We start from the raw sequence: 27,913 nt of genomic DNA on the forward strand, positions 1-27,913 counted from the left end.
ACTCGATCTATCAACCCCTGACCCAGATAATTTCTGAACAACTGATCGCACATCCCCTTCTAGTTCCACACAAGAGAAACCCATCTCTAGCGAATCGGAGGCCATGGATTGCAGCTCTAGCCTCGGCATTGAACGAATCTGGTATAAAATCGTTCCGAATAGTGCAAGCTCCAATCACAAGCCCTTCTTGATTTTGAATTAAAATGCCTGACACCGACTTTTGTTCATAAGCTTGCACTATTTGAAATCACGAAGGGTTAGCTCCATAGAATGAATATTTTATAATTACTTAACTAATGACTTTTTAACATTTTTAAATAAATAAATAAAATTAAGTGAAAAGTAATTTAAAATAATTACAATACACCTATTTACTTTCAGCAAATGACCACAATACCCTTATTTAATTTGGTGGTTCTTTAAGAAGCTGGTTTTATTATATATCTCTCTATATATAGTAGATTAAATGCCATTCCTCGTATAGAAGTGTTAATGGGTAGAATTTGATTCAAAATTTTAAGAAAAGTTTCATTCTAAAGAAAAAAATCTCGAGCCTAAGCCTAGTCCACACAAATTTATCCAATTGATTGTTTCACTATTCAAGTAATTATATTTTAATTTTAATTATACAAAATATAAATATTAAATAAAAATTCTATCTCGCATATTCTTATCATGATTATTATTTAAAATACATAATACAATAAATAATAAAATATATAATTTAAAATTAATTAATAATAAAACATGCGATATATATGATATTAAAATAAAAATAAAATAAATATTAAAACAAACGAATCTGTGCTGAAATTGAAAAATTTGAATCCAAACCCAAGTCAGTCTCTAACATTAGAAAAAAAAAAAACAATAAATAGTAAAATATCTACCTTGAAATTCGGGTTCTGTTGATCCACGGCCCAGAGATCATAACAGTTTCGACCCGTCTCCTCGTTATTTACAATTTTGACCCACTTTATTTACTTATTTAATGAAAAAACCAGAATAAACCCCGTCGCCAAACCCTCTGTTTCAGTTTCACTGAATCTTCTTCCCGACTTCTCTGGATTGTCCCTCTTCTCTCCCTTCACATTGGGTAAAATTTGCTCACCTCTTGTTATTTGATTTTCTTTTCTGTTTTGAACTGATTTTGTTTTGTTTTTATTTGGATTTCAGATTTCTAATTCCATGCTGTAATTTAATTTCAGTTTTCCTTTGACTGCAAAATATCTTTTTAATTTTCATTGAATGCTGATATATATTTAAATATATCTGGGTGTTCTTGTTGTTTTGTATCGATTTTCTCTTTTTCTTTTTGATGTTTTGAATTTTATTTTTTTATACATCCTAACAATAACTAGGAAGCAAAAGAGAATTAAATGAACATGAGTAGCAAGTGTAACGATAAAGGGTATCAGAATCTTATTAAGTCCTGTCTTTGATTTGTGATGTTGGTTTTTGGATTTTCTTTATAGTACTCGTTGGTATCCTCTGAATGTTGAGGAGAACTTGAGTGTTTATCTTATAATTAGGGTTGTGTTATGGCTAATTAATTATCCTTCCATCGCAGTATCTAGGGAACAAAAGGGACTTTGCATTAAATGTGTATTAATAGTAACAAAAGAAGGGAATCAGGGGCTTAATAATTTCTGTTTTTGGTTTTCTGATGTTGGGTTTTTGAATTTATCTTTATATTACACTTCTTATATTGTTTGATTCTTGTGCTTTTCTGTTTCAGATCTTGGAACAACTAGGAACGAGTTTGGGTTGCCATGGCAAAGCACCATCCTGATTTGATCATGTGCCGGAAACAGCCGGGGATTGCAATAGGACGATTATGTGAGAAGTGTGATGGCAAGTGTGTAATCTGTGACTCTTATGTCCGTCCTTGCACCCTTGTGCGAGTTTGCGATGAATGCAACTATGGGTCGTTTCAAGGTAGGTGTGTTATCTGTGGAGGGGTGGGGATATCCGATGCATATTACTGTAAGGAGTGTACTCAGCAAGAGAAAGATCGCGATGGTTGTCCCAAAATTGTTAATCTTGGGAGTGCTAAAACGGACTTATTCTATGAACGTAAAAAATATGGTTTTAAGAAAAGATGATTGATGTTTACCTGTTGTGATTAGGTCTTGCTGGTGGTTATGTTGCAGGGATGTCGGATTTTAGAATATGTTGGTATCACAGAGAGACATTAGGTCTTTAGAATTATGTTATTTTAAGAACTATAGTTGATTGTACCAGGGGCCTAATTTATTTCAACAGAATCTGGTATGGAAATATCTGGTTGCATTCTTTATGGAGTTCTATTGCTGATTTAAACTTATTGATTTGTAGTTTGTCCTATGTGTGTACATTTGTGGTTTGTGGGTGAGCTTTTGCTAGCAAATTTTTCTCAAGTCATCATTTCAGGTTTTGCATATCTCGTGCTTGTGCCTGTCGATGTTAATGATTCTCGGGTCGTTGTTTTAGGTTTTTCAAAGTTTATATGTAACAGCTTAATTTTCAGTGGTATCGAGAATAGAGATTTGAGATCACCAAATCTGACGGGTGAGTTAAAAATTTAATAAATTAATACCTATGAGTCAAATGCGAATATAAAAGCATTTTTGAATCAGTGAATTTGGTGATTTAAAAGAATTAATTAGATAAATTGGGTCGAGAGTGAGGTATCGAGACCTCGACTTCATAAATCGAGCCATAAATATTTTTAGAAATATTTATGGAGTGTTGGTGAGGTAGTAGTAAAATTTAGTCAGAAAATTTTGACGTTTGGGTGGTTAATTAAATAAAAAGGACTAAATTAAAAATGGTGTAAAAGTTGCTAGAAGGATTAAATAGCTCAATTGTCAAATGAGGAAGGACCTAAAGTGCAAATAATCCTAAAGGAGATATTTTTGGCGGCAATAGCTGAGAAAAATCAGGAAATTGATGAAATAAGGGTAAAATTGAAAAATTGCCAAAATTGGCTAAATAAAAATAGGACTAAATTGGAATATCTAGAATTCTCTTCATTTCTCTTCATATTTATCAGCTAAAAAATAGTCATGGAGGAGGGTTCAAGCTGATTTTCATACTCTAGCTTCATGTAAGTTTAATTCTTGCTTTCTCCTTGAATTTTTTATGTTTTTGTGACTTTTACAACTACGTCCACTTGTTGAATTCATTAGTTTTTGATTCTATGAAAGAAATTGAAAGTTGCTATGAATATGTGCTGGAAGTATATGATGATTTGGCATGGAATTAGAGCTTTAAATTATTTATATGCTGATTTTATTGAAAGAATTGAATAGAAAGTGAATGTTTGGGACCTAATTGTAAAAGAGTTTGAAGTTAGAGTTTCATATGAAAATTCTGAATTTCAATAGTTATGAAATAACTTATAATGTCTATAAAAAGTATTAATTGAGAAAATTATCTTAATTGAGGGGTAAATTGAGCAAGGACTGAATTGTATGAATTGTAAAATTTGGGGCAAAATGGAAATCAACATTTTGCACTAAAACTGTTTTAGACAGCAGCAGTAGTCTAAGTTTGAAAAATCACCAAAAATTATATAAATCGAATTAAAGGATGAATAAAATATGAAATTAAAGCTTATTGAGTCTAGTTTCTTATAAAAGAAATTATGTAAGCAATGGAATTGTAAATCATGAGATACAATAACTTTTGTGAGACAAGGTCAGAATGATTTTGAGTTCCCCTGTTCTGACTTTGGAAAATCATAAAAAATTGGATAAAAATAATTATGGGCTTAAATTTATATGTTTAGAATCCTGAATGAGTCTATTTTCAATAGAAATAAACGAGGACATCATTCGAATCCTGTACAAGAAGATAATTAATTTTTAGTGAAGAAGGGTCAGAACTGTCAGACAGCAAAACAGGGGTAACTTTAAAGAATAAACTGTACTTATTGGCTAAACCAAAAATTTTGAAATTTTTATGGTAAGAATATATATGAGTCTAGATTCAGGGAAAATTATCGGATATTAATTTGGAGTGCTATAGATCCAGATATAAATAATTTAGTGACTATGATGCAGATAGACAGGTTGAATATTCATAAAAGTAAATAATAAAAATTATGGATAATGTTGCTTACAAGTGTGTTATCTACATTAAGGATGTGGAATGGAGAGGAGGAGGAGGAAAAATATGTATGAATATTCAGCTAGCATGGCTAATTTGTATGTTTTAGGCTCAAGGACTAAATTGAATAAAAGTAAAATTTTATGGGTAATTTTGTAAAAATGTCAAAAATGACTAAATTGAAGGGAATGAATTGTTTTATTATATAAATTAATAAATTAAATGAAATTATCAATTTAAGATTGGGTGAAATTTGGGAATATGGTAAAATACCAATATGCCCCTAAATCTTGGTATTTCTGCAATTTAGTTAGGTAGGTTCGTATATCCTGCATGAGCATGTAAATATGAAAATTTAAGTATTGTATCGTATTTTATATGATATTTTGAATTGAATATATGAAAAGAATGTTACATGAAACATGAAAATGAATACTAAATAATATAAATTAATTGAAATTATTCTGAAAATTTCGGTAATACCTCGTATCCTATCCCGGTCTCAAGTACGGGTATGGGGTATTACATTATAAGTGCTTTATTAGTTGCATTATCTACTTCTATATGCTTTACATTCTTCTTGTGTTACTTGTGCATGAAGTGAAAACTGTTATCGCACTATAAGACGATCCTGGTTTGAATAAATAAATAATAGATGGGTATTGAAAAGAAAGATGACTTATCAATTGTAAAGGGTTCCCAACTAGTTAATATAAACCGCCAAGCTCTCTCATCCACACACTTGATAAACACCATTATCATTGCCTTAAAGTAGGCGTAGTTAGAGCCATATAATTGGGGTCTATTCCTTCCATCTCTAATGCAATTCAACAATAGCCACTTCACTTAGTTAGTCAAAAGTGCACTGAATTTACCTACCAGTTGTAATTTGTAGAAACAATTGGAACTGTAAAAGTATAAATGGAAATATAAGTTTGTTACATGGTTCAAAAAACTATCCTACGTCTATATGGTTTTGCCTAGAGAGTAATCCTTTATTAAATTGCAATGCAAGTTATTTCAAATGTGCAAACTATGACAATATTTAGATTTACTTGTTTCATACATCTCATTCACTACACATTTAACTCGATCTATTGAAATACAAGTAGGGTTAGTATGGAACTTGCCTCTTTTGTTAAGAACTTTCTTTTTTCTTCATTTCCCTACCTTCCTTGTTCTTCTCAATTTTTTCACTTTCATCTACTACTTTCTTGCATCTAAACTGATAAAAATATTGTCTAGAATCTCTACATTTTTTCTGTTTGATGTCTAAAAAAGTTTTCAAGAATTTTTTGTGAAAAGACGAGTTTTCATGGCTAAGGATTAAATTGTAAGAAAAATAGAACTTCCTCTTCTCTAGCTATCTCTCACGTTGTTAGTGTTTTTTATAAGTTAAATTCTGTCATTAGTTCTTGTACTTTGTAAAAGTGGTGGATGCAGTTAGAGGTGTTCATAGGCTGGGCCGGGAAGACCGTTTCAGAATGTGGGAGGATTTGAGTAAAAATATAGGCCCGAAAAATGAGCTTGGACAAAAAAATAAGGCCTGTTTAAAAAATGGGCTGGGTCTTGAGTAAGATATTTTTAGACTGGGACTGGCCTGGCCCGAATTTACTAAATGATAAAAAAATTTACATTTTTTTTTATTTTTGAATGTTATTTTCATGTTGTTTTCTCCATATTTTGCTACTATTTTACTATTATGTTGCTACTATTTTGTTGTTATTGTTTGAATATTGTATAAAATTTATTTTCTTGTTAATTTTTTATTTATTTAAAGGCATTTGTTAATTTTTTATTATTTTAGAGGCATTTACTTGTTAAGTTGTATCTATCTTAGTGTTATTTAAGTTTACATATTTTTAAAATTTATTTTCAATTTATTGGAAAATATTTATTTTGATGTTTTAGTATTTTGATGTATTATATATATTTAAAAATAATATAAAAATTAATACTGGTAGGTCGGGCCGGGCTTGGGTTTTAGTATTTTTATCCGGGTTGGGCTTAGGTAAAATTTTAGGTCCATTTTTTGGGCTCGGCCTGGCTCAGGCCCAATAAATAGACATGATTTTTTAGTTGAGCTCGGCCCGAAGTCGGCCCGGCCCATGAACACCTCTAGATGCAGTCCCTATAATTTGATCATTTTTAATCTTTATACTTTTCATAATTTAAATTTTCAGTTCTCACCAGACAATAATTGTTAAATTTATTTAGTTAAGTTTTTCTACTTTCAAAGTTTGACGAGGCAAACATATTATCATATGTATAATGTCATGTCAATTTGTTAAATAATATTTTATTAATTTTTTAATTATAAATGGTGGTATAAAAGAAAGGCAAAATGAAGAGAATTCATCATCTTTTCACATTCCAATGTGAGAGATAGCTAAAGAAGAGAATTTTATTTTATTTTTTTATAATTTAGTCTTTTGCCATGAAAAGTTAAAAACTCACATTTTCATCAAAAATTCTTAAAAGTTTCTTTAGACACTAAAGAAATGAAAAGAAAGAAAATATTTACAAAAAGGTTAAGTTCCATATTAACCCTACTTGATTTCAATAAATTGAGTTAAATTGTCAGTGTGTTTTGAAGAAACCTAACTATGATATATTATTAGTGGTTGATCAATTACAACACTTTCAATGTAGTGGTTATTTGTGAAATTGTATTTCTTCTCTAACCATTGTTAATTGGTTTGAAAGGAATATTAACCCAAGCAAAGTTGTGAATATTATTGTTTTTTTCCTCCTTTGCTTTATTGTAGTGTAATTAATTAATGAAAGTTTATTTTATATAAAAGACATATTTAAAATTATTTTACAAGTCTTCTTTTCTTTTAATAAATTTATTTGAAAGAATTTGGTGTCTAGAATTACAAACACAGCACAATCATAAATATATTTGAATTTTAAATATATGTCTAGATAATTATAGAGTAGTTACAAATTAATAAGTACAAATGGACAAAAATTTGAATATGGTTAAAGAAAACTCAAAGGATAATTTATTAATTTTAGGAATAAATTTATCGGGTGTAATAATACAATTATACAAGGATAAAAAGGTATTTGAAAGAACTTTTAATTAGAATTTTTTTTTTTTTGATCAGAAAAGAGAGTATCAATTTATTTTTTATTTTCCTTAACTTTTCTTCTCTTTGGTGGTGTTACCAAACATAAGATGAAGTGTGTAGGCTTAAGTGCTTTTACTTTTAACTTTTATCGGTTATCGCTTTATAACGCTCCTTCTATTTTGTAAGTCACTGTCACTTTAGCTTAGTGACTTATTGGTGCCTATATAAATTTTAATTATGCCTTTTTACCTTCAACATCTACTAGAACTCAATAATTTATACTGTTGTAGTCTATATAAACCATATGTTGTATTGTAAAATTTTCAAACCCATATACCATTACGGTATACTATGGAATTTCACTACATTTTGTATCAAGTTAGACCAATCACTATTAACCAATAACCTATAGAACCATCACTTGGTTCAAATCTCCACAAGGAAGGAAACTTTTATTTGGGCAAATAAATATTAACCTTTAACTATATATATATATATATATATATATATATATATGAAACCTCTAGTGTCATGGGTTGCGCATGGGAGCCCGCAACCATGATACATCTGTGCGATCCATCAAGAAGGAAGGAGGTCATTTGGCCCAATCGGACTGGCCCGTTGCTTGAAGAGATTGAAAGCTCATCTACAAGTTAGACAAATATGGAAACATGATCTTAAAAGATATGATTTTATAATCTTAGAGATCTTAGATATGATATGTAATCTTATAAGATATTATTTTATAAGATTGCATATTTTAGATAAGATATGTAATCTTAGAAGATATAATTTTATATTCTTAGAGATTTGATTGTAGATACCTTTTAATCATAGCCGTTGATGTAGTTGATTTTGCACTGTTGGATTTGGAGAGGCTCGACTATAAATAGAGGCCTCTTCCCTCATTGCAAGGCACTTGAGTTTTGAGCAATAAGAATTCTTGAGAGCATTCACTCAAAGTTCTCTCTCTCTTGTGTTCTTATTTTCCTTGACTTGTTCTTGTCTCATTCTTTTTTCATCTTGTTTGGCTTTGAGTTGCTTTCGCTTGAGTTGTGTTTTGGGAAGAATTCTATTGAATCCTTCTTTTGTGGAAGTTAGGCTGACTTAGGCGTTTTTAGAGTAAGAAATTGCCTAAGGCCGCACGGATTGTGAGGCAAGAATCTTAAGTCCGTGACACTAGTAGGAAAATAGACCCTCATTGTCGTGGGTTGGAATATGTCATTGCCAAGCCAATGGCAATAGCTTTCTTTTAACTTAATTAATTTATATATAGTTTTAGACCCTTTGAATAGATGATGTATTTATTTGTGATTAATGTAAAAATAATAATAGTAATAAAATGAGATATTATAATATGAGACAAAAAAAATTGAATAAACTGCATAGAAGGAAAACACAATCATTAATTGTGAAATGAAAGTAGCTCTTTAATAATAATGTGACAATGGAAGTAAACTTTGCTAGAGAAACAGAAAACCAGTTAATCAACTGCTTCCATTTTGTAGTATTCCATACTATATGTTTAATATATGTATACTTGAATTTCAACAAGTATATGTTAAACCACACCTTTAAAAATTATTACATAAATCAATTAGATTAAATTTGGATAGGACAAATGCTCTTTGCTACACCTCTTAAGAATTTCTATTGCTCCCCCTTAACATTTACAAACCTATATAAAGAAATATTTTTTAATTTTATTAATTACAATCCATGCTCACATCTTCTAAGCCTTCTTTTTTTTTTCCATTTCTTGAAATCCAAGTACAGCATCCTTGAGTTGAGAAGACATTTATTTTGGAACACCATAGAAACCAAATGGAGTAACACATCAATGTGAAAAAAAGCTTCTTTCAGATAATTACATTTTCCCTCGTAAGAACTAGAAGCTGGAGAGAGTTCAAGGAACCATTATGAAGGCCGGTGATTGTATTCTCAGCATCGGCATATCGGCTATTAGCTCCCCACAAAAAACAATTGCTGCCACCGGAACTGCCAATAGCACAAGGCACATCACGAACTTGAAACTTCACGCTATGTGTCCCGACATACTCCATAACTTCCAGACACTCCTGTAACTCCGAGTCACTAATCAATATTACCCATTCCTTTTCGTCGTCTAAGTTGGAATGACCTGGTTTGAATTTCAAACCTTTTTGTAATTTTTTCATATAGTTCAAAGCACCTCATAGATAACTCGAACTTAAAATGGATTGTATTATCTTTGTAGGTAACTTTTCCAGCAATTTTTTAGCTGCTATCAAATAATTCACTAGAACATATCTTGTTTCACACGTAAAATTTTCTATATTTCACTTTTATTATTTCATCCACTACATTTTTTCAAGTTTAATAATTTAGTCCTTGTCATCATAAAAAATTCATATTTTTTCACAATTTTACTTTTGCAATACTTTAAGCATTTTTCATTTATAATTTTTCACGAGTTTACAATTTAGTCTTTAATATTATGAAAATTCAGTATTTACTATAATTTTATCTCAACATCAATTCACTAACACTTAACACTACGTTTTAACCTTTTACCCTCATACTTTATTTAAATCACAAATTTTTACACTTTTTACAATTCAATCCCATTATCATAAATTCAACCAAACTTAGAAATTTCATCACACATTCATCATACTTCATTTATATTCTCTTTTCAACATTCCATTCCACATATCTTTTATATATTAAAATAAAAATAAAATAAATATTAAAACAAACTAATCTGTGCTGAAATTGAAAATTTTGAATCCAAACCCAAGTCAGCCTCTAACATTAGGTAAAAAGAATAAAATAAATAAATAAATAGTAAAATATCTATCTTGAAATTCGGGTTCTGTTGATCCACGGCCCAAAGATCATACCAGTTTCAGCCCGTCCTCTCGTTGTTCACAATTTTGACCCACTTTATTTACTTATTAAATGGAAAAAAAACAATATAAAACTTGTTGCCAAACCCTCTGTGTCAGTTTCACTGAATTTTCTTCCCGACTTCTCTGCATTTTCCCTCTTCTCTCCCTTCACATTGGGTAAAATTTGCTCACCTCTTGTTATTTGATTTTCTTTCTGTTTCGACTGATTTTTTTTTATTTGGATTTCAGATTTCTAATTCCATGCTGTAATTTAATTTCAGTTTTCCTTTGACTGCAAAATATCTTTTTAATTTTCATTGAATGCTGATATATATTTAAATATATCTGGGTGTAGTTGTTGTTCTGAATCCATTTTCTCTTTCTTTTTGATGTTTTGAATTAATTTTTTATACATTTCTTAATTTTGTTTATATCTTGGGCGCTTCCCTTGATCTTGACTATTGGTGATTTTGTTCTCTTACGTTCTATATGTTGCTCTTTGTGTACCTTTCACAATTTGAAACCCTAGTCTGATTTGATCTTAATGTTTTGTTTTTTGTTTTGGTGATTAGTGTTGTTGATTTTTTTCCAAAAGTAGATTTAAGAAGGATTAATTTGGAATAATTATTATCATGTCTTAGTAGTGTTGGGGAAAACTTTGGTAGATTTATGTCTCTTTTTCGGTTCATTATACTTAAATTTTATTAAACAGAGGAACTGAACCAAAAGTCAAGAAGCAGTAGGATTGAACAAAGGAATAGAAAACATGCACTCTTTCGGGCACAGATTAAATGGTCTCTTAACCTTTTCCGTGACGATACTGGCAATAATGTGTGCTATCGCGTCTCTCTCGGACAACCTTAATACTCCTTCTCCCACGGCAGATATCAAGGTCCATTTTTACTCACATATGCTCATATCTGGGATAGGTGTTTAGATCAATGATTTGTTCTCTTTTTCATCAGCCCTTTCTGATTGTATTGTGTTTTAATCTCTCATTTTCATTTTGCTGGGTGTGACTGTAGATTATGAACATAAACTGGTTCCAGAAGCAGCCGCAGGGTAATGACGAGGTAGTATTGTTTATATGTATGTGTTCACTGGGTTAATTTCTCTTATTTTTCAGCCATAGTTCTAAGTAAATGCTTTTGACTTACATAGGTCAGCCTGACGATGAATATATCGGCTGATTTGCAGTCATTGTTCACATGGAACACAAAACAGGTCTGCTTCTTCAGAGATCTTCGTGGTTTACATTTTTAGAACTTCATCTCATTTGCCTTTTTGGTTGTATGTATTATCAGTAGATGAGATAATCTTTTTCATAATTGACTTTGAAAAGAATTTCATTCTGATATTTTTGAATGCTTTAGTGGTGATATTCATAGGCCTCCCTTTTTCTGTCCGCTGTTTTTTGCAATCATTCATCATCGTGAAGCTGATTTTAAATACCATCTCCTTGTTGATCCACAGCTTTTCATATTTGTAGCAGCTGAGTACGAAACCCCAAAGAATTCTTTGAATCAGGTGAGGTTAAATACAGCTCGTTGCCTAATTGCCTCTTCCTTTTTGAGGCTGAGCCGGAAAGATCTTAAGATCCTTGGAATGTTTTTAATATGGTATTTTGTAGGTTTCACTTTGGGATGCTATAATACCTGCCAAAGAGCATGCGAAGTTTTGGATCCATACCTCAAACAAGTATCGTTTTGTTGACCAGGTATGTGCATAATGACAAAGTATCTCACCATTGTTGGTATAGATTTAGAAAAGTAATTTAGGGCTTTCCTGCAATTGAGAAATTATTCTCTTTTCTTAAATCGTCATCTTCCCTTATCCAGGGAAACAATCTCCGTGGCAAAAAATTCAACTTGACATTGCATTGGCATGTCATGCCTAAGACCGGAAAGATGTTTGCTGACAAAATTGTCATGGCTGGCTATAGTTTTCCAGAGGAATATAGATGAGGTTTTCTTGGTGTATGTTTTGAGGTTGCTGTAACTTAACCTTTCTCAGTATGTGGGGATATTATAGCTCAACTGAATCGTAGAACTTGAAAGCCTCCTCCAAATTGATACATTAAACCTCAGTTGAACTTGGAAACATTGACATTTGAGTACTTCATGTTTGATAAAATGAGGAAATGGGGTATTCTTAACCTTTTTAAAACACCTTTATGCTTTTCTTTTGTCAAAGCCCCGAACCAATTTAATCTTTAAGAAGGAAGGTTTCAAACAGCAAATAAGATAAAAATCAAATGTATACCAATTTGATTTGCTTAATTTCTTTCCAACAATTCTTTTACAAAATCAATTTGCTTGTAATGAGATTGGTAATTACTGTCAATAAATTTAATAAAAGAATGATTATTATACCCGGGCGAGCAGAGGTCACCTAAAGAGCTCGCTCCCCAATGTTACATCTCCAATCTCCTCGCCTGCTTCAAACGGCAAACCACCAATCTCTGTCTCTTGGATTCGTTCAAGCTCTTCAACGATGCTTCTCATCAATGGTCTTCTTGGTCTTATGTTCACACACTGCAATGCCAAATCTACTACTTGTTTTGCCCCACGCATTGATTTACCTCCCAAGGTTTTATCGACAAAACTGCTGATATCTTTCGAATCCTTGGCCTTCAAAGAAAATGAGGTTTTTGTAAGAATGGGAATTACGTATACAACAAGTAATTAGGACAACTGTATCAGAGAACCTGCATTATTAATGTTGTTTCCAAGTTTGATGGATCTCTACAAATTGCTTCACGTCCGCTAATCAACTCCAGGAGGAAGACTCCATAGCTATATATATCGCTTTGCACTGAAAATCTCTTCGATGAATACAATCTTCAGGAAAAAGAAAAGAGGATGAATCAGCTACAGAAAATGAAGTATTAACACTATCAGATCAATTATGCAATGGGTTTCAAACAAGGATTGATTTGCATACTCTGGGTCAAGAAAACAATCAATGGCTGAAGATGACGCGTAAAACTGATCTTCAGACAACAATTTGGATAATCCATAATCAGAAACCTTGGCCGTAAAGTTTTCATCGAGAAGAACATTGCTGCTTCTGAAATGCATGTGCAGCAGAGGAGGAGCCATGCTGTGAAGATGTTCAAGTCCTGATCCAAAATTAAAAAGTACGGTTGAGGAAGCTAATATTACGATCATTATTTTGGGGTTTTGATTCTTTATGCATCGTCCTGTAATAGTTGAACTTACTATCTGGAATTACATATATATAGAATGGTGAATGTACCTTTGGCTGCCCCTAGTGCAATCAACAACCTTTGCCGCATGTTTAGTTTACCAGTCGGTGAACCTTCGTAATCTGGTAAAAAAAGGATCAGGGAATCAAAACCTTGATAAATTTGCAATGGACACAGGTAATTTGTATATATATATAAAACAAATTATTACCATAAAGGTGATTTCCAACATTTCCATTAGGTATATAATCATATACAAGAAACTGCTGGTGGTTATCTTCACAGTAACCAACAAGCTTGACTAGATTCCTGTGTCTAACTTGAGCTATTTGCTTTATCTGCATTGAATCCAGACAAACATAATCATGATTACCCTGCCACAAATCCAGTTTCTTAGATGCTGAGAAATGTCACTTCTACAGTTTTATTCAATGTTTCTTGGGTTCTAAGTTGTTGAAAATGCTACCATTTTCTCTCTTGGATTTCAGGTCACTGTAATGCAGACACAGATTCAAATAAACTGAAAAACAAAGCTTGAAACCAAACATCTTTAACTGCTCTCCTGCATCAGTACGGAATAGGTGTTTTACCTCATGAAGGAAAAAATGAACCTGGGTGTTCAAGTATCTTTTGATTGCCACAAGAGTTCCATCTTGAAGTAGTCCTTTATGGACTAAACCGAATCGGCCCTCACCAATGACATTACTTTGACTGAAGTTGTGTGTAGCATGTTCCAGCTCTGACATTGTTATTTGCTTTAGATTTTGTACATAGATAGGAGACGGTGCACCAGCAGCATAATGGGATGTGTTAGCTCTTTCCAATTCAACTGCTCAGACACAGAGAGATGAAATCATTGTAAATTTGTCACGGAAGATATAGAAAATTTCTTTTTCTGTTGCAATGTTAAGAAATATGCATGTGCAGTCTCGTCAAGAAGACTGGCTTACCAGTAGATGGCATGGAAGTTTCAGTCCGGGATGTTCTCCTCATGAATCTCTTAACGCGCATCAAGCAGATATACACAAGCACCAAAATGATCGAGACAAGAAGAGCCGCACTAATACAGCCAATTATGGCAGCAAATGTCTGTTTTCTCGGTTTCTTATCAGCTGTTTGCAAAGGCGTGAGTGTTGGAACACCATTTTCCCCATCAACAGAAGCTGCCGCTACCCTTCCATGTCTTGATTTAAAGGGCTTCTCTTGAGAGTAGGAGGGGATGAACTTCGGAGCAAAAGACAACAATTGGGTTAATCTACTTGGAAGAGATATCCGAGAGATTCCAGGAATCCTGTGTAATAATAGGCTTCCAGGATATTATTACAAATATTATGGTTGAATCAACAGTTAAGTTATATGCATGCTGACATGAAAGTATCTGGAGCCTAATTCAATGATCATATACAGGCTGGTTGGTTCTTGTCGTTTACATTACTTGTGTTAGATTTGCACAATACATGGTATGAATGCACTGCCGCGTTAAGGTGCTGTATTCTAACTATTCTGATATATTCTGATATCAAAAAAATCATCAGAGTGAGAAAAACTTTATGTTTAAAAAGGGACCTTACAAGGAAACAACATCTGCATCTTCTGGTCGATAACAATTGACATATGCCCATTGCCTCAAGCAGGGGAACTTCCCAAATCTACTGTTGGTTTGTTGAGGAGTGCAGACTGTGTTCTTGCAAATAAGTAAAGCTTCAGCTGCAATAAACAAACAATGAAGTGCGGACAAATCTCAGTTGGTCTTAAAATCAAGAGAGGAACAAATCAAGGGGTTATATATAACTGCGTTAATCATTGGATAAGGAGACCATTGCAGCAAATGAATAGCTTGTAAGGGACAAATTTTAACTTACTGAAGAGCTTGTGACATAAACAGTTGGGTTGGAACAGTTGAATCAGCAAAAGCAGTGGCAGCCGCTGCCACCAGAACAAAAGCATTGTCAATAACCCTTACTCCACTGACTAAACATTTTCTGGGCACTCTAAATAAGATCAAAGTCTTATCAGTTATGGTTATGGAATTACAATCACAACCTTCAGAAAATGACCTTTTCTTATCACAAATTTGTAGAAAGAAAGAGGTAAAAAAAAAAACTACATCAATAGTAACCAAATAGATGAAGGCCATTCACATGAATATGAACAGGCTAGCTGGAAAGGGAGAGAGAGCTGAAGCAAGAGTAAATAAAAAGAACCTAGCTGCATGGTGACAAGCACAGATTTCTATGTTACTTTCTGGTTATTCAAACTTGGTATACAATGAGCTGGATGAGTACTAGAAAACCATACTCATCCGAGAAATTTGCATCATTGAACGAAAAAAGTGAAAGAATTGCAAAAATAATTATCTCACTGAATTGAACAGTAATGCTTCTCTTTACTGAAAATTCCAGCTAAGCTTAGTAAAAAAGAACAGTTACAAAGGTTGTCTTTATGGAAGTGGACAGATACAATTATCTCTGGTTCTTTCTTTTCATTAAGTTGCTAGCCAACAATTATCATGTCTGTAAATCTTCATTTGGCATGCGAAAAAGCCTAAAAGATTCCCTCAGAGATTCTAATAAAGTGGTCAATTGTCAGCCAAGAAAAAATGCTTGCCAGACCATCCACAGATATAATACATAAGGACATTGTTAAAACCATATATACTGAATTACTGATCTTCAAAGAATTTATGTGTTTTAGCTGAAGAAAACCATAGCATTTGGCTAAAGACAAAAAGTTACACATATGATTCTCAACATTATGCGGTTAAAGAAACGAAAAAGCCATTAACAGTGATGAATTACAGTGACATAACATTGTGTCTCCTGAAGCTGTTTTCCAGGGAAATGTCGCAAGGTGAAGTCGCCATTAACAGAATCCCTATAATCTATACCAATAACACGAAGTACCCAGAAATACCAGAAACAAAAAACAATAAAAGAATACATACCATTAAAGCTGGTCCATGCCCTGAAGAGAGAGTTTATCAAGTCAAGAACCCAAAAAAAGGATGCTTTTTGTTTTTTTGAACTTTTTACAGTTCCCAGAGGCCTTCTTTTGTAGGTATGCAACTAGGCATTGAAGAATGGAAGGGTTCTTCCAATAAACAGCAAAGGACGGGAGTAGACTACATAATTAATTCTCTCACGCAAAATCTTCCTAAGTAGGACCCTATGTTCCTTTGAGGCAAAACAACGGTTGGTCTACTCATAAAAGGATCAACGGTTACATTACAATTACAACTAACAACCCATAAGGTTTCACTTCAAGTTAATCTCTTTTGTAATCTGCAATTTCACTCTCTTTTTTTTTTTTTTCGACACTTGAAAGGATGAGCAGAGTAAGGATTTCAGAGTTCAGACAAGGGGATTTTAAAACATAGGAAATATGTACAGTTACATAAGGAAATGGGAAAACTAATTTTTTTGTCCTCTACAGGGTTTTAATGATAAGTCTTAATCAGGAAGGGTTTAGGGACATATGGGTATAATGAGCAGGCAATGGGAGAGGGACCATTTTTTTTTTTTGCATTGCAGATATAGCAGCTGGGACAGACGATCACATGAGAGAAACTGTGATGGGGGCGCTGACAGCCGCTCACATGCAATGCAAGCACACCTTCCTTGCCATTATATTTCTTTTTCTTTTATGGGGTCCATTTCTCATATAAGCTCCAATAAGACAACTCCTTTTTCTACTTCCAAATATGGACATCATCCATCAGCCATCAATACGTTGGCATTCAGGCGAGGAGGGACCCGGCTGGATGCTATTCTTTTGCTCGACCAAATATATATTGATAATTTGAGATAAGGTTGGAATTGTTAGATATTGAATTCAAGTTTTTATGTTATATAATAAAATATTTTTATTACTGGATTAAAAATTTTATGTTATTAATAAAAAACATTAGTTAAACATAAAATAAAAATAATTAATATAAATTCAAATTCGAAAATTAAAAAAAAGTAAAAATTTTTGATAAAAGTTAAGATCTTTTAAAATAAGCTTGAAAATTTTCTTTTTCTTTCTTAAAATAAATCATGAAAGTAACTAAATATTAACAAATAAATTAATTTATCACTAACTTTTATATTAAAATATAGGTAAGAATTAAAAGTCCAATTAAAGTTATTTTTATTAACCCTAAATATCATTGAATATTAATTTTATTTATATATTTTAGAATCTTCGAGACTAATTTGAGTCTCAACATTTGTGCTACATAAACGGATGGTTTAAATCATAAATAAAACAAATAGTTGAGATGAAAGAGTGGCACCTGTATGGTTATTTATACTGCAGGACTAGAATTATTCATAGGTCAAATAAAAAAAATTATATTCGTTTTCTATATTTGGATCCAACACAGATTAAGAAATGGGTCTATAATTTTATTTAAGTCCGACCGATTTATCTATATTAAATTTTTATATTTTTTATATAAAATAAATCTAAAAATATAATAAATTACATAAACGACAATATTAAAATAAATGTTTACTAACAAATGAAAAAATTAAAAATATATTTAAATAACATTAAGATTTATACAATATCCAAACAATAGCAACAAAATATTAATAATATAATAACGAAATAATAGTAAAATAATGAAAAAAAGTAAAAAAAAACAGCAACATTTTTTTTTTTTGAAATTCAAATCAGGCTGGGCTAAAAAACTTATTTGAGGCCCGACTGTTTAGAAGACAAGACTTATTTTTTGTCCAAATCTATTTTCAAGTTTATATGTTTGTCCAAATCCTCACACTTTTCAGACGAGTTTTCTAACTCGATCCATAGATAAGTCTACCCAACCGGTTAAACCACTATTTAGCATTAATTTGCTTTATTGGTTAATGAATAGGTTTTTGGGACAAACTTGACTACTTAATCTGTTCTTTCAAGCATTTCATGCTTGATTGTTAGTGTTGTTAATATTTTTACATAACAAATCTTTAAAAAAAATATAAATGAATGAATGCAATAAAAAAATAAGAATAATAGTTAAGTGTTGCCATGTTATTTTATGCTTGAATGGATAATTAAGAGTTGAGGTAAATATAGGTGTCTATGGGCTATGGAAGATTACCTTAATTAATTATTCTTCAAAATATAATGAATTCTCAATGGACCTCAGTCCGTTTCAAAATTTGGGCTTTAGCATTTCATGGTTTTGGACATCCAAAAAGAAAACCCAAAATTTAATTTTCTCAAGTTGATTATGAAATAAACGAAAATTTCCTATGACGCCAAATTTCTCATAAATGATCAGCGTTCTCGCTCAGGTTCCCAATCCAAGAAACTGAAAATTGTCTTTTCTGTTCCTAATTCTTATTTTTATTTTTTTTAAAATTTGTGGTATTTGATGAAAATGCAGGAGCGTCTGCTTGGTGCTGCACTTGGAACCGCTTTGACAGGGATCGTAGTCTTTGAGCAACGGAAACGTATCTATGAATCGATTTCAGATCATCAATCTCAACTCGCTTCCCAATCTCAGGTCCTCTTTTTTTTTTTTTTTCCTTCCTGCGTTAAATTTTCTTTTATATTTGCTTATCTGAAACCCTTGAAAAAGTAGCAGATTGAAGTTCTTATAATTACTGGGTGGAATTGGGGGGGGGGGGGGACACTCAAGTCTTAAGCTTCTTTTCATAATTTAGTTTTTAAGGAAAGGAAATTTCTTTGATTTCGTTGTTATGTCATTATTTCTATTTTGTTCTGATTCTGATGAAAGGAAAAATGCTTTGTATTTGAAGAATATTTGGACTTCTGAGGAATTTATAACCATTGAAATTACAAGGGATAAGGCCATTGGTATATATTTTATTATAACCTCTTTATATAAAAATAATTGTGCAAGTCATTGTTAATGCTTGCTCTGGTTTCGTCTGGCTGATGGTTTTTAATAACAAGTAACTATGTCATAGTAAATGCTGGCGCATATAGAAATCCTTGTGCTTTAGTTGAAGTGATAAAACATGTGAATTGGATTCTGGGAAGGAGTGTAAATGCAAAAATCAAATGTGTAATTAGAATTCTATATTTTAGTTTTGTATTTGATTCTTGGAAGGAACAAGTGAAATGTTTTTCTTCCTCCTTCATTTTGGGGAATTTCTTATAAACTTCTAGATTTTTCCTTTATATCGTTCTTCCCAAGAATTGAAGTTGATACGGAGAAAATCTTGTGTTCCAGTATAAATTTTCTGCAGTCTTAGATGTAGAGAGATTGTTATCACAGTCTTTAACATTTGAAGTTCAAAGTCTAACTCTTTGTATCTGTCAATGTTTTAAAAATTAATGATTGAACTTGGTGATTTGACTCCCTAGCTTTGCATAAGAAATGAGCAAATTTAAACTGTTTGTATATAATTTATTGACAGTTCTAGTTTCAGAGCTGTATCTTTAGAACTGAAACCAGAGTAATCTCATCTAGGACATTATTAACACTCTAGATAATCATTTAATAATAAGGAGAATGTAATTGCCTGAGATATTTTGATTGCTTCCGCAGTTTTAAAGTAGATTATTTTTACACCTCTTTAATGACCGCAGGACAATCGAATATTTTGAGCAATATTGTCACCTTACGAACAACAAGTTTCTTCAGGGTTCTATCTTGTAGATAATTTATGTTACCTCTAATGAAGAAAGTATAGAACCTTATGTTTAAGTCCATGTTAACTTCTTATAGATTTGAGACTTATCCATGTGGTTTTGCAGTATATCTGAAGTCGAATTATAGGTAATAGCAAAGAAACAGTTAACCTCACTGGAAAGATGAACCTATTATTATCTAAAAATTGCTATACAAGCAGATTTGGCTTTTACAAGTAAAACTCTGTTCCATCATTTGCATTACTTGGTAATAAATTCTCATAGTTTTACTTTATATTTCTTCCAGATAAAAGAGCCAATATTTGGGAAGAAATCTCGCTCAGAGTTTGCACTTCTATGGAACAAAGCTGTGGACCAGATATTTGTGCCAATAATTGAGTCCATTAGTTCACGTCGATGGTAGAAATTTGGAGTAATTTTAAAGTCAACTATTGATGTGCCTATCATTGCATGCATTAGCTTCTGGTCAGCTGTATCTCTCTAAATCTTTTGAACTTAAATAGGAGGAATGCATCCTGGGGCTATGCTATGTTGTATTACATAACATAAAATAATGGTAAATTCCACTTTCATGATATATGGCATTTAAAATATTCTTTGATATAATTTCATTTCTTTCCCTTCTTCCTTGAGACTTGAATGGCTGAGAAGTGGATTGTTTCAATCTAACCAGCATTGAATCATGAATGTTGCCTTTGGAAAAGACTTTATTCTCCTTGGTAATTAGCTTTTTCCCTTAGGATTATGGAAACTTGAATTTGAGAAAGAAGATTTAGGGCTTTAAATCAGAGTTATCGGCACAGATTATACTGGTCAGGACCTACCGGTTAGTATGAGATTGCTAAATCCTCAAAATAGGAGATAAAAAGGAATGAATTTTGTATTCGTTTTCGTGCTGTTTGAGATATGAATCTTAATTAACTTGTTGAGTAATACTATTTTTAATTTTGCTTAGAATTTAAACAGCTAGATTCTTCCATTTCCCCTCTCTTAACTACATGTTTCTGATTCTACATGGTTCCACTCTGCTAGGACCTCAAACTCATCGTTTTCTTTAAAATTGATCTATCTACTCGTCCCAAAATGACAAATCCGTTCGCTATTGGTTTTGTTGGTATCAAACATCTAAATACGCCCCCAACCGCATTATGGTTTAGTTGACCAGTTCATAAGATCCGAATATTAAAAATGTTGACACTAACGCTCAAAAAGAATGTAAAGTGGTTGGCACTTGGCATAAACTATTACTGGGTAATGGAATAGTTTTATCACATGAATAATCAACTCTTATAGAAGCACTTTTGAAGTATGAAATAGTAACATGTCTCATCTTTTTACCTCCTTTTGTTAATGATTAAGGGCATAATCTGAATTATCTTTCTTGATTTTTAGGAGCTACATTTTTTTTACGTGCTTCCATTGCCTTGAATGATGACAAAATCCAACACACCGGAATTCTATCATGCAATTATGAAACAAATTGAATCACAGAATAAGATAACACTAAACACCAAAGAAAAGAGCAAAACAAGATGATTAAAAACATAGAGAAGAAAGTCCTAATTCTGAACTGCTCTAGCCTTAAACCTATATTATACACCGGAGAATATCAAAGATAACACGATTTAAGCATTGGATTGAACGTAATTTGCTTTATTAGCATTGGCACGACGAATGTTTAGCACGTAATAAACACCCATTGCCAAAAGCACCGCAAATGCCAAACCGAAAACAAGGCCTAAGATTCCACCGGCTCCAAGTTGATGCCCGGATTCTTTTTGTGTTGATACCTTGCTTTCAAGTGCTGTAGTACCATCGTCCATTTGAGCTGCAATAGGCAATGGGGAGCAACTGGAAGCTGCACAAGGGTGTTTGGTGTCTGGCCCTTGGGCTTTGGGATGGAAGAATTCATAGGCCGAGGGCGAGAAGGCCACGGGATTCTCGTAAGCAATGCCGTGGGGAGCTCTTCCTTCACCATTAACAATACTCAAAAGAGCTAGACAAGATACGTGAAGCAAGAAAGAAAGTAATGGACTCATCTTTTTCACTCTTTTGGTGGTATTTTGATTGAGTTCAAACTTTGTGTCCCTTTACAATGGCTTATATAAGGCCTTTTAAAGTGGTTGGTGGTGGTGGTGTTGCTTGACATTTAATATTTGGTAATATAAATGATGGTTCAAAAGGTGCATGCCATTCATAAAAAAAAAAGAAAAAGAAAAAGGAAAAAAAAAGACTTTTTTAAGTTAATACTATTTTTTTCATCTTCAGCTTTTTCTTCATGTTTTCCCCGTAAGGAAGTGTGCCCTCATGGAGTCATTGTTATAGTCCGAGTAGAGATCAATCCTTTGTGTCCAAATTTTATCTTATTTTCGTACCACACACACACAGCTAATGAAAAAAGTTTGTACAACTATTACATAATCCCTTTTTTGTCCCCTTTTGGTACCAAAAAAAGTCAAGATAAAAGATGAAATTATAAACACTTAAGCTCGGCTTGAACGTATTGAATAAATTAACCGAAATAAATTTTGGGTTCCTTTGCCTCTTTCAATGTCTTAACCTTCGTTGACTTACTATTGTGCTTGTCTTTCCATATACTTGCTCCCAAAGCCAAGTTTCTACCTTTAAGGCTGCCTTCTCAAACACTTCTTTTAGAGTAAAAATTGAGAACAAAAGCCATTATAATAACTTAATTACATAATCCATTATGCACCCACGTGCATTTCAAATGAGGAAAAAATCATAGGCTTATCTCAACGTTTACATGAAATTATTAAATCATATTTAATAAGAAAAAAAAAACACACAAACTGGCTCTGCAGCAATGTTCTGATGATATTCTTATCATACATGAAAGAAAAAGTAAAGGGAAGCATGGGATTTGCGTAGCTTGAACGATTAGCAAAGGGCCTAAAAAACACACACACATATATATATATATATATATATATTTTTTTTGTATGTAATTATAGTGGCTTGCCTGTGTCACCAGCCTTCACCATTATTGCAAGAGGGGATAAGCATGCCTTATTTAAATATATATATATATATATATATATGTCATAAATGTAAAATTTAGATATAGTAATAATTTGTATAATACATTTTGAGAAATTGTTTTTAAAACTAAATCCAATGCGGTCTTAACTTCCCTGTACATAGTAATATTTTAAATCATGCGAGTTTTGATGCTTTATTTATATCTCTTATATACTTGTGTTTTCATTTGCAGTGGTCCCCTCCAACATTTCCACAAGATTCTTGTTTTGGAATGAGTGGGGTTTTAGGGAGCAATGCACCTCTCTTCTACTCTACTCACATGATTTACTCACATGTATTTAAGATTTCCCTCTGCAAATGGATCATAAAGCCTAATAAGCAAAAGCCCTTCTATCTGTGGAGGCCCATGTAAATATATTTATAGTTATGGGTAAATTACAGCCCTATATTAAACTCTAAAACTTTTTTATTTTATCTCTAATGTTATAAAAATTGTTTATTTATTTAATCGTTAAGTATCTAACAAAATGCTGTTGTATTTTTTTTTTAATCTCACTTTATTTTTTTTACCCGAACACGCCAGGTGGCTTTAATATTTTCACTTATTCTTTTCCCACCTAAATCCAAAATTAATGATATTTCTTTCAGGTTAAAATCGATTGAGTTTTAATTCGATTAATATAAATATTATTGTTAATGTAGAAGGATATGGTTTGAGTACCCTGAAGTATATTATCCTCTTATGAGTTAATGAGGGACTATGATTAGTTTTAAATATTATGTCAAAAACAACAAATATTATCAAAACCTATAATAAAATTATTCAAAAATAATAATTGTGTTTGGTATAGTGTGTTTTGGGTTTAAGATAGAATTATTTAAAATTTTAAATCGTCTTTTAAAATATATTAAAATTAATTTTAACACAAAAAAACATGTATTTTAAAAGCTTGTTGGATCAAATATTATAAAATAATAGAAACTCTTACATTATTTGAATTTTGTAAAATTCAAAAGTTTAATTTTATGTGAATCGAAACTTAATACTGTATAAATAATACTTCTAAAATCTTTAATTATTTGATACTGAATTGAAACCGGGAACTGAAATAGGCGAATAAAAACATCATGTTGATTATCCTTCATCAACCTTTTCCTTTTATTACACAAATCGTAATACTGTAAGTTGTAAATTTTCTTAATTGTATTTGTGTGTAAAACTAAAAAGGGAAGATGTTTCAGAAAAAAGCTAGAGAGGGATGATTAATTTATATATAATTAATTTTTAATTTGATACGTGAATTTAGTAATTAATGAATAGACATAATTTAATTTGTTATCAAAATAAATATAATTAAATATTTTCAAATTTTATCACTTGATTTTAAACTTAATTTGACTCGTGAATTTAAGTTAAAATCTTACGGTTTAATCGGATTCAATTTATAAACAATTTTAATGTAAATGTTGAAATAGAAAGAGAATTAATTTCTAAGCATAATCCAGACATTTCTTGACGTGATATTTAAATAATTAAATTATGATAAAAATAGGGAAAAAGTTTAATAAGACAAAAATAGCGTTTGTTGATTAAGTTTAAGGTTTCGGTGGGGACCTTTTATTAGTGTAGAATGCTCTGGAAGAGACAATAATCAATGTAAAGTTAATTATGCTTTGAGCTAATTAAATTATAATCTAATTAAAAGTTTTTTTTTTTTTTGAAGAATTAATCGGATAAGACGGAGAAGTTAGTGAAGTTGTGCAGTTCACCTCGTTTAATTCAAAATGGAAAAACTATGGGCAGAAAAAATTAAGATGAGACTGAAAAAGTAAAATGTAAAGATGAGTGTGGGAGGGCAGAGAGAGACTTAATTCCAACTTTGCTTTATACTTTTAGCTTCGATCTCTATATGTCACATGTCAAGTCTTTATAGTAAGATAAGAGATAATTGGTTAAATAGTTTGTCACTATAAACTTAAGTAGAGTGATATTTCAATTTACTTTTCGTTATCTTAATGTGGTAATTAATAAAGGTAGTCCTCTAAAATATTAAATAAAAAAGTTTACTACTTAGTCCAGAACTAAAGTACAACACTCTCTAACAAAAAGTTTGGACCACCAAAATTATGCTACTTACTTTGCCTTAGAAAATGTTCAAAGGACCACAAAATAAGCACTAGTTAAGCTTAATTAATTCACTAATTAAGTATAATACTCTTATAGGTGGAGGATGACAAACATCAAATTTGTTTTATTTAAAAAAAGAAGAAATAAATAAAGAATAAACCCACCTAATGAACCTAACACATTTCACTTTTGTTCATTTCTTATGTAATACTTTAATACATAAATAATTTCAATCTCTCACCGCCACAAATTCCTAACTCATCTAATCTCTTTTGTGACATCATTATCTAATGAGCTAATTAAATTCCTAACTCATCTAATCTCTTATGTGACATCATTATCTAATGAGCTAATTAATTCTTTTGGGGGCAAAATGTTACTATTTGAGCTCTTTGATGAGTACTCAATGTGTAAATAATTTAAAATTTTGAGGATAAGAATGCTTATACCAAACCCATTTTTTAGTCATTTAAAAGTATGGCCATGGATAAATGTTAACCTAACTACCAAAGTAGGAAGAGGATGCATCTATTGTAGAGAAGAGGACAAGGCTAGTCACTGTTTATGTTTTTTAAAAGTTTATTATCCCTATAATGATTATTGAGCTTCTTTTTAATATTATAACGAATTTAAAAAAAAAAATTTAACTCATGAAATTAAAAATTTTAAATGTGGTTAATAAATTTATTAATGGTGGTGCATACAAAAACTTCTTATATATGGTAGTTAAAGGGTTTATTCAGAATAATTGTTCCAAGTGGTGTAATAAACTAGAAGGCTCTCAAATCAACTGATCTTTCTTTTTTTCTGTTACATGACATTTTACTTGAAGTGATAATAATAAAGTTTAGGGATATGATTTAGTGATTTTAGTTTGAAGCACTTGATTAGCTTGATTTGCAAGTCAATACAATGGATTGATGACAAGAGGACAAAATAGTGGTTGACACTAAAACAAACAATATATTTTACTTGTAGAATTATGCATTAAAAAATTAACATGAAAAGCACCACCGGAAAAAAAAAAAGGAAAAAAGAAGAGAGGATAAGGATGAACAAAGATGACAAACACGAAATAAAATACATTGAAAGCAAGAAAATAAGACACCCTTGTTCATAAATATTTATTTACATTTCAATGGTCCACACTGAACTCAAGGTTCTCCATTTCTTTTTCGGTTGAAGTTCGTAAGAAAATGAAAGCTGGACTTAAGCATTGCTCCTGAAAGATCCAAGAGCCTTGATGGCTGCGGCTCTGAGGATGTATTGGTGGTAGAATGCAGCTGCGGCAGCTCCAATGAAGGGTCCGACCCAGAAGATCCACTGTATAACAACACCACATGAAATATATATACATTGTGAGCAACAATTTATAACATCAAATGGAAAATTGTATATTTATATAGGATGGAGAAATTATTATTTACTTGGTCATCCCAGGCCTTCTCTTTGTTGTAAATGACAGCAGCTCCAAAACTCCTAGCAGGGTTGATACCAGTGCCAGTGACTGGAATTGTAGCAAGGTGAACCATGAACACAGCGAATCCAATGGGGAGTGGTGCCAACACCTTTCAAAATTTTTTTAATGCAAATTAGCAAAATCCCATCACTCATTTGTTTGAACATAAGAAATCTTGAAAAAGTAATAGTAATAATATATAGATATAGATATAAATAGACACATACAGGAACATGGGAATCTCTTGCATTCCTCTTAGGATCAGTGGCGGCGAAGACAGTGTAGACAAGAACAAAGGTACCAATGATCTCAGCACCCAGTCCAGTGCCTTTGTTGAACCCTGGTTGGAGCTCGTTCGCACCACCCCCGTAGTTGTTGTAGTAGGTCTTCTGGAAAGCCTTGACCAATCCACACCCACATATGGCACCCAAGCACTGAGCCACCATGTACATCAGGGCTCGGATGAGTGACACCTTGCGTCCCACAAACAAACCGAATGTCACAGCCGGGTTGATATGCCCTCCTGCATGTGTCATGGTTTAGATTCCGTACTTTTTTGTTTGGTTACTGAGAAAAAAAGAAGAAGAAGACGAACTCACCAGAGATACCAGCGGTGCAGTAAACAAGAATAAAGATCATGCCACCGAAAGCCCAAGCAATACCAAGAATACCAACGCCACCGCAATCGGGGTCAACAGTGTTCTTAGCAGGGTCGGTTTGGACCTTGTAACCAATCACGGTCAACACAGTGACATACAGGAAGAGAAGTGTAGCAATGAACTCGGCAATCACTGCCCTGTAAAACGACCATTTGGTTAACTCTTCAGCATCAATCAATGGAGCAGGTGGTGGATCATGGTAGTCCTTGGCCGAGAACTCCCCTCCACGTTGCTCTGCAGTCTCAATATCCTTAGTCATTGTCTTTCTAGCTTTGCTGAAAAATGAAACAGAATTGGAGATTTGGGTTTGTGATTAAGCTGTGGATGAAGAAAGCCGAGGGGCAGAAGAAGGGTTTATAAGGGAGAAAGAGAGTGAGGGAATGATCATAATGATTGAAGGGCTTGATTAAGTTAATCACATTATTATAACATTTAATTTTCGCCGTCCAATTCACCTTTGATTTCGAGTTTCTTCGTTTGCATGGACCCACCAATACAACCGCAATTTCTCGATATTTCGCCACTGCTGCTACTATGCCACATGTTCCAAATACAGACACATATTTTTCCAGTATTTAATTTTTTTATTATTATATCTTACATAAAACATGTATCATGAAGTTAAAATCTCTTATGAAATAAATGCCAACATTCATAAAACATTTTGCTAAGAGACTTAATTCAATATTTAAAAAACCATTATCTTATGTTATCCTGAGAAGAGAAAATAGTAGCAGTATAATTATTAATTGAGAAATATATATTAATTTAGCAAAACTGATATCGTAATGGTGAGGTGGTGACGGCTTTG

The 27,913-nt window shown here is 32.1% G+C and overlaps 6 protein-coding genes across 9 annotated transcripts; 3 read left to right on the top strand and 3 right to left on the bottom strand.

The window, feature by feature from the left end:
• The first annotated feature begins 949 nt into the window (after positions 1–949).
• Positions 950–2,280, top strand: LOC108451918 (PHD finger-like domain-containing protein 5A). The gene is made up of 2 exons (XM_017749625.2): positions 950–1,096; positions 1,739–2,280. Exon 2 carries the CDS (start codon positions 1,773–1,775, stop codon positions 2,103–2,105), a length of 333 nt encoding a protein of 110 aa, XP_017605114.1. The 5' UTR covers positions 950–1,096; positions 1,739–1,772; the 3' UTR covers positions 2,106–2,280.
• A 7,806-nt stretch (positions 2,281–10,086) lies between these two features.
• Positions 10,087–12,205, top strand: LOC108453800 (signal peptidase complex subunit 3B-like). Its single transcript, XM_017752108.2, has 7 exons — positions 10,087–10,216; positions 10,752–10,931; positions 11,065–11,112; positions 11,201–11,263; positions 11,513–11,566; positions 11,670–11,756; positions 11,878–12,205. Exons 2-7 carry the CDS (start codon positions 10,806–10,808, stop codon positions 12,001–12,003), a joined length of 504 nt encoding a protein of 167 aa, XP_017607597.1. The 5' UTR covers positions 10,087–10,216; positions 10,752–10,805; the 3' UTR covers positions 12,004–12,205.
• A 91-nt stretch (positions 12,206–12,296) lies between these two features.
• LOC108453799 (probable serine/threonine-protein kinase PBL28) lies at positions 12,297–16,656 on the bottom strand. 4 transcript variants are annotated; one of them, XM_017752104.2, is made up of 10 exons: positions 16,192–16,656; positions 15,110–15,173; positions 14,819–14,954; positions 14,198–14,538; positions 13,838–14,076; positions 13,459–13,585; positions 13,298–13,369; positions 12,983–13,160; positions 12,747–12,879; positions 12,297–12,669 (listed from the first exon to the last, which is right to left on the bottom strand). In XM_017752104.2, the coding sequence occupies exons 1-10, from the start codon at positions 16,192–16,194 to the stop codon at positions 12,427–12,429; spliced, it is 1,536 nt and encodes a 511-aa protein (XP_017607593.1). In that variant the 5' UTR covers positions 16,195–16,656; the 3' UTR covers positions 12,297–12,426. The 4 variants fall into 4 exon arrangements, with proteins under 4 accessions (XP_017607593.1, XP_017607592.1, XP_017607596.1 ...); XM_017752103.2 differs by lacking the exon at positions 16,192–16,656 and having other exon boundaries at positions 15,110–15,586; XM_017752107.2 differs by lacking the exon at positions 16,192–16,656 and having other exon boundaries at positions 14,198–14,471.
• Positions 16,657–18,419: 1,763 nt separating this feature from the next.
• On the top strand, positions 18,420–20,462 carry LOC108451955 (uncharacterized). The gene is made up of 3 exons (XM_017749673.2): positions 18,420–18,529; positions 18,622–18,741; positions 20,143–20,462. The coding sequence occupies exons 1-3, from the start codon at positions 18,509–18,511 to the stop codon at positions 20,257–20,259; spliced, it is 258 nt and encodes an 85-aa protein (XP_017605162.1). The 5' UTR covers positions 18,420–18,508; the 3' UTR covers positions 20,260–20,462.
• An 849-nt stretch (positions 20,463–21,311) lies between these two features.
• Positions 21,312–21,939, bottom strand: LOC108452205 (uncharacterized). Its single transcript, XM_017749972.2, has one exon. The coding sequence runs from the start codon at positions 21,893–21,895 to the stop codon at positions 21,482–21,484; it is 414 nt and encodes a 137-aa protein (XP_017605461.1). The 5' UTR covers positions 21,896–21,939; the 3' UTR covers positions 21,312–21,481.
• Positions 21,940–25,927: 3,988 nt separating this feature from the next.
• On the bottom strand, positions 25,928–27,505 carry LOC108453187 (probable aquaporin PIP2-2). The gene is made up of 4 exons (XM_017751144.2): positions 27,043–27,505; positions 26,671–26,966; positions 26,412–26,552; positions 25,928–26,307 (listed from the first exon to the last, which is right to left on the bottom strand). The coding sequence occupies exons 1-4, from the start codon at positions 27,359–27,361 to the stop codon at positions 26,194–26,196; spliced, it is 870 nt and encodes a 289-aa protein (XP_017606633.1). The 5' UTR covers positions 27,362–27,505; the 3' UTR covers positions 25,928–26,193.
• Positions 27,506–27,913: the final 408 nt, after the last annotated feature.

Source organism: Gossypium arboreum, chromosome 5 (assembly GCF_025698485.1).
Source record: "Gossypium arboreum isolate Shixiya-1 chromosome 5, ASM2569848v2, whole genome shotgun sequence".
NCBI classification, from domain to species: domain Eukaryota; kingdom Viridiplantae; phylum Streptophyta; class Magnoliopsida; order Malvales; family Malvaceae; genus Gossypium; species Gossypium arboreum.

Bases quoted from the DNA above. Each gene is read 5' to 3' on its own strand.
- LOC108451918 (XM_017749625.2), top strand. From the start codon at position 1,773: ATGGCAAAGCACCATCCTGATTTGATCATGTGCCGGAAACAGCCGGGG.
- LOC108453800 (XM_017752108.2), top strand. From the start codon at position 10,806: ATGCACTCTTTCGGGCACAGATTAAATGGTCTCTTAACCTTTTCCGTG. The intron at 11,264-11,512 runs GTCTGCTTCTTC...GTTGATCCACAG, and splicing joins TCACATGGAACACAAAACAG to CTTTTCATATTTGTAGCAGC. The intron at 11,757-11,877 runs GTATGTGCATAA...TCCCTTATCCAG, and splicing joins AGTATCGTTTTGTTGACCAG to GGAAACAATCTCCGTGGCAA.
- LOC108453799 (XM_017752103.2), bottom strand. From the start codon at position 15,194: ATGCTTTTGTTCTGGTGGCAGCGGCTGCCACTGCTTTTGCTGATTCAA. The intron at 14,077-14,197 runs GTAAGCCAGTCT...GTGTCTGAGCAG, and splicing joins AACTTCCATGCCATCTACTG to TTGAATTGGAAAGAGCTAAC. The intron at 13,370-13,458 runs GTAATAATTTGT...TTTTTTTACCAG, and splicing joins TGTTGGAAATCACCTTTATG to ATTACGAAGGTTCACCGACT.
- LOC108451955 (XM_017749673.2), top strand. From the start codon at position 18,509: ATGATCAGCGTTCTCGCTCAG. The intron at 18,530-18,621 runs GTTCCCAATCCA...ATGAAAATGCAG, and splicing joins TGATCAGCGTTCTCGCTCAG to GAGCGTCTGCTTGGTGCTGC. The intron at 18,742-20,142 runs GTCCTCTTTTTT...TATTTCTTCCAG, and splicing joins AACTCGCTTCCCAATCTCAG to ATAAAAGAGCCAATATTTGG.
- LOC108452205 (XM_017749972.2), bottom strand. From the start codon at position 21,895: ATGAGTCCATTACTTTCTTTCTTGCTTCACGTATCTTGTCTAGCTCTT.
- LOC108453187 (XM_017751144.2), bottom strand. From the start codon at position 27,361: ATGACTAAGGATATTGAGACTGCAGAGCAACGTGGAGGGGAGTTCTCG. The intron at 26,553-26,670 runs GTATGTGTCTAT...AAATTTTGAAAG, and splicing joins CAAGAGATTCCCATGTTCCT to GTGTTGGCACCACTCCCCAT. The intron at 26,308-26,411 runs GTAAATAATAAT...GTTGTTATACAG, and splicing joins AGAAGGCCTGGGATGACCAA to TGGATCTTCTGGGTCGGACC.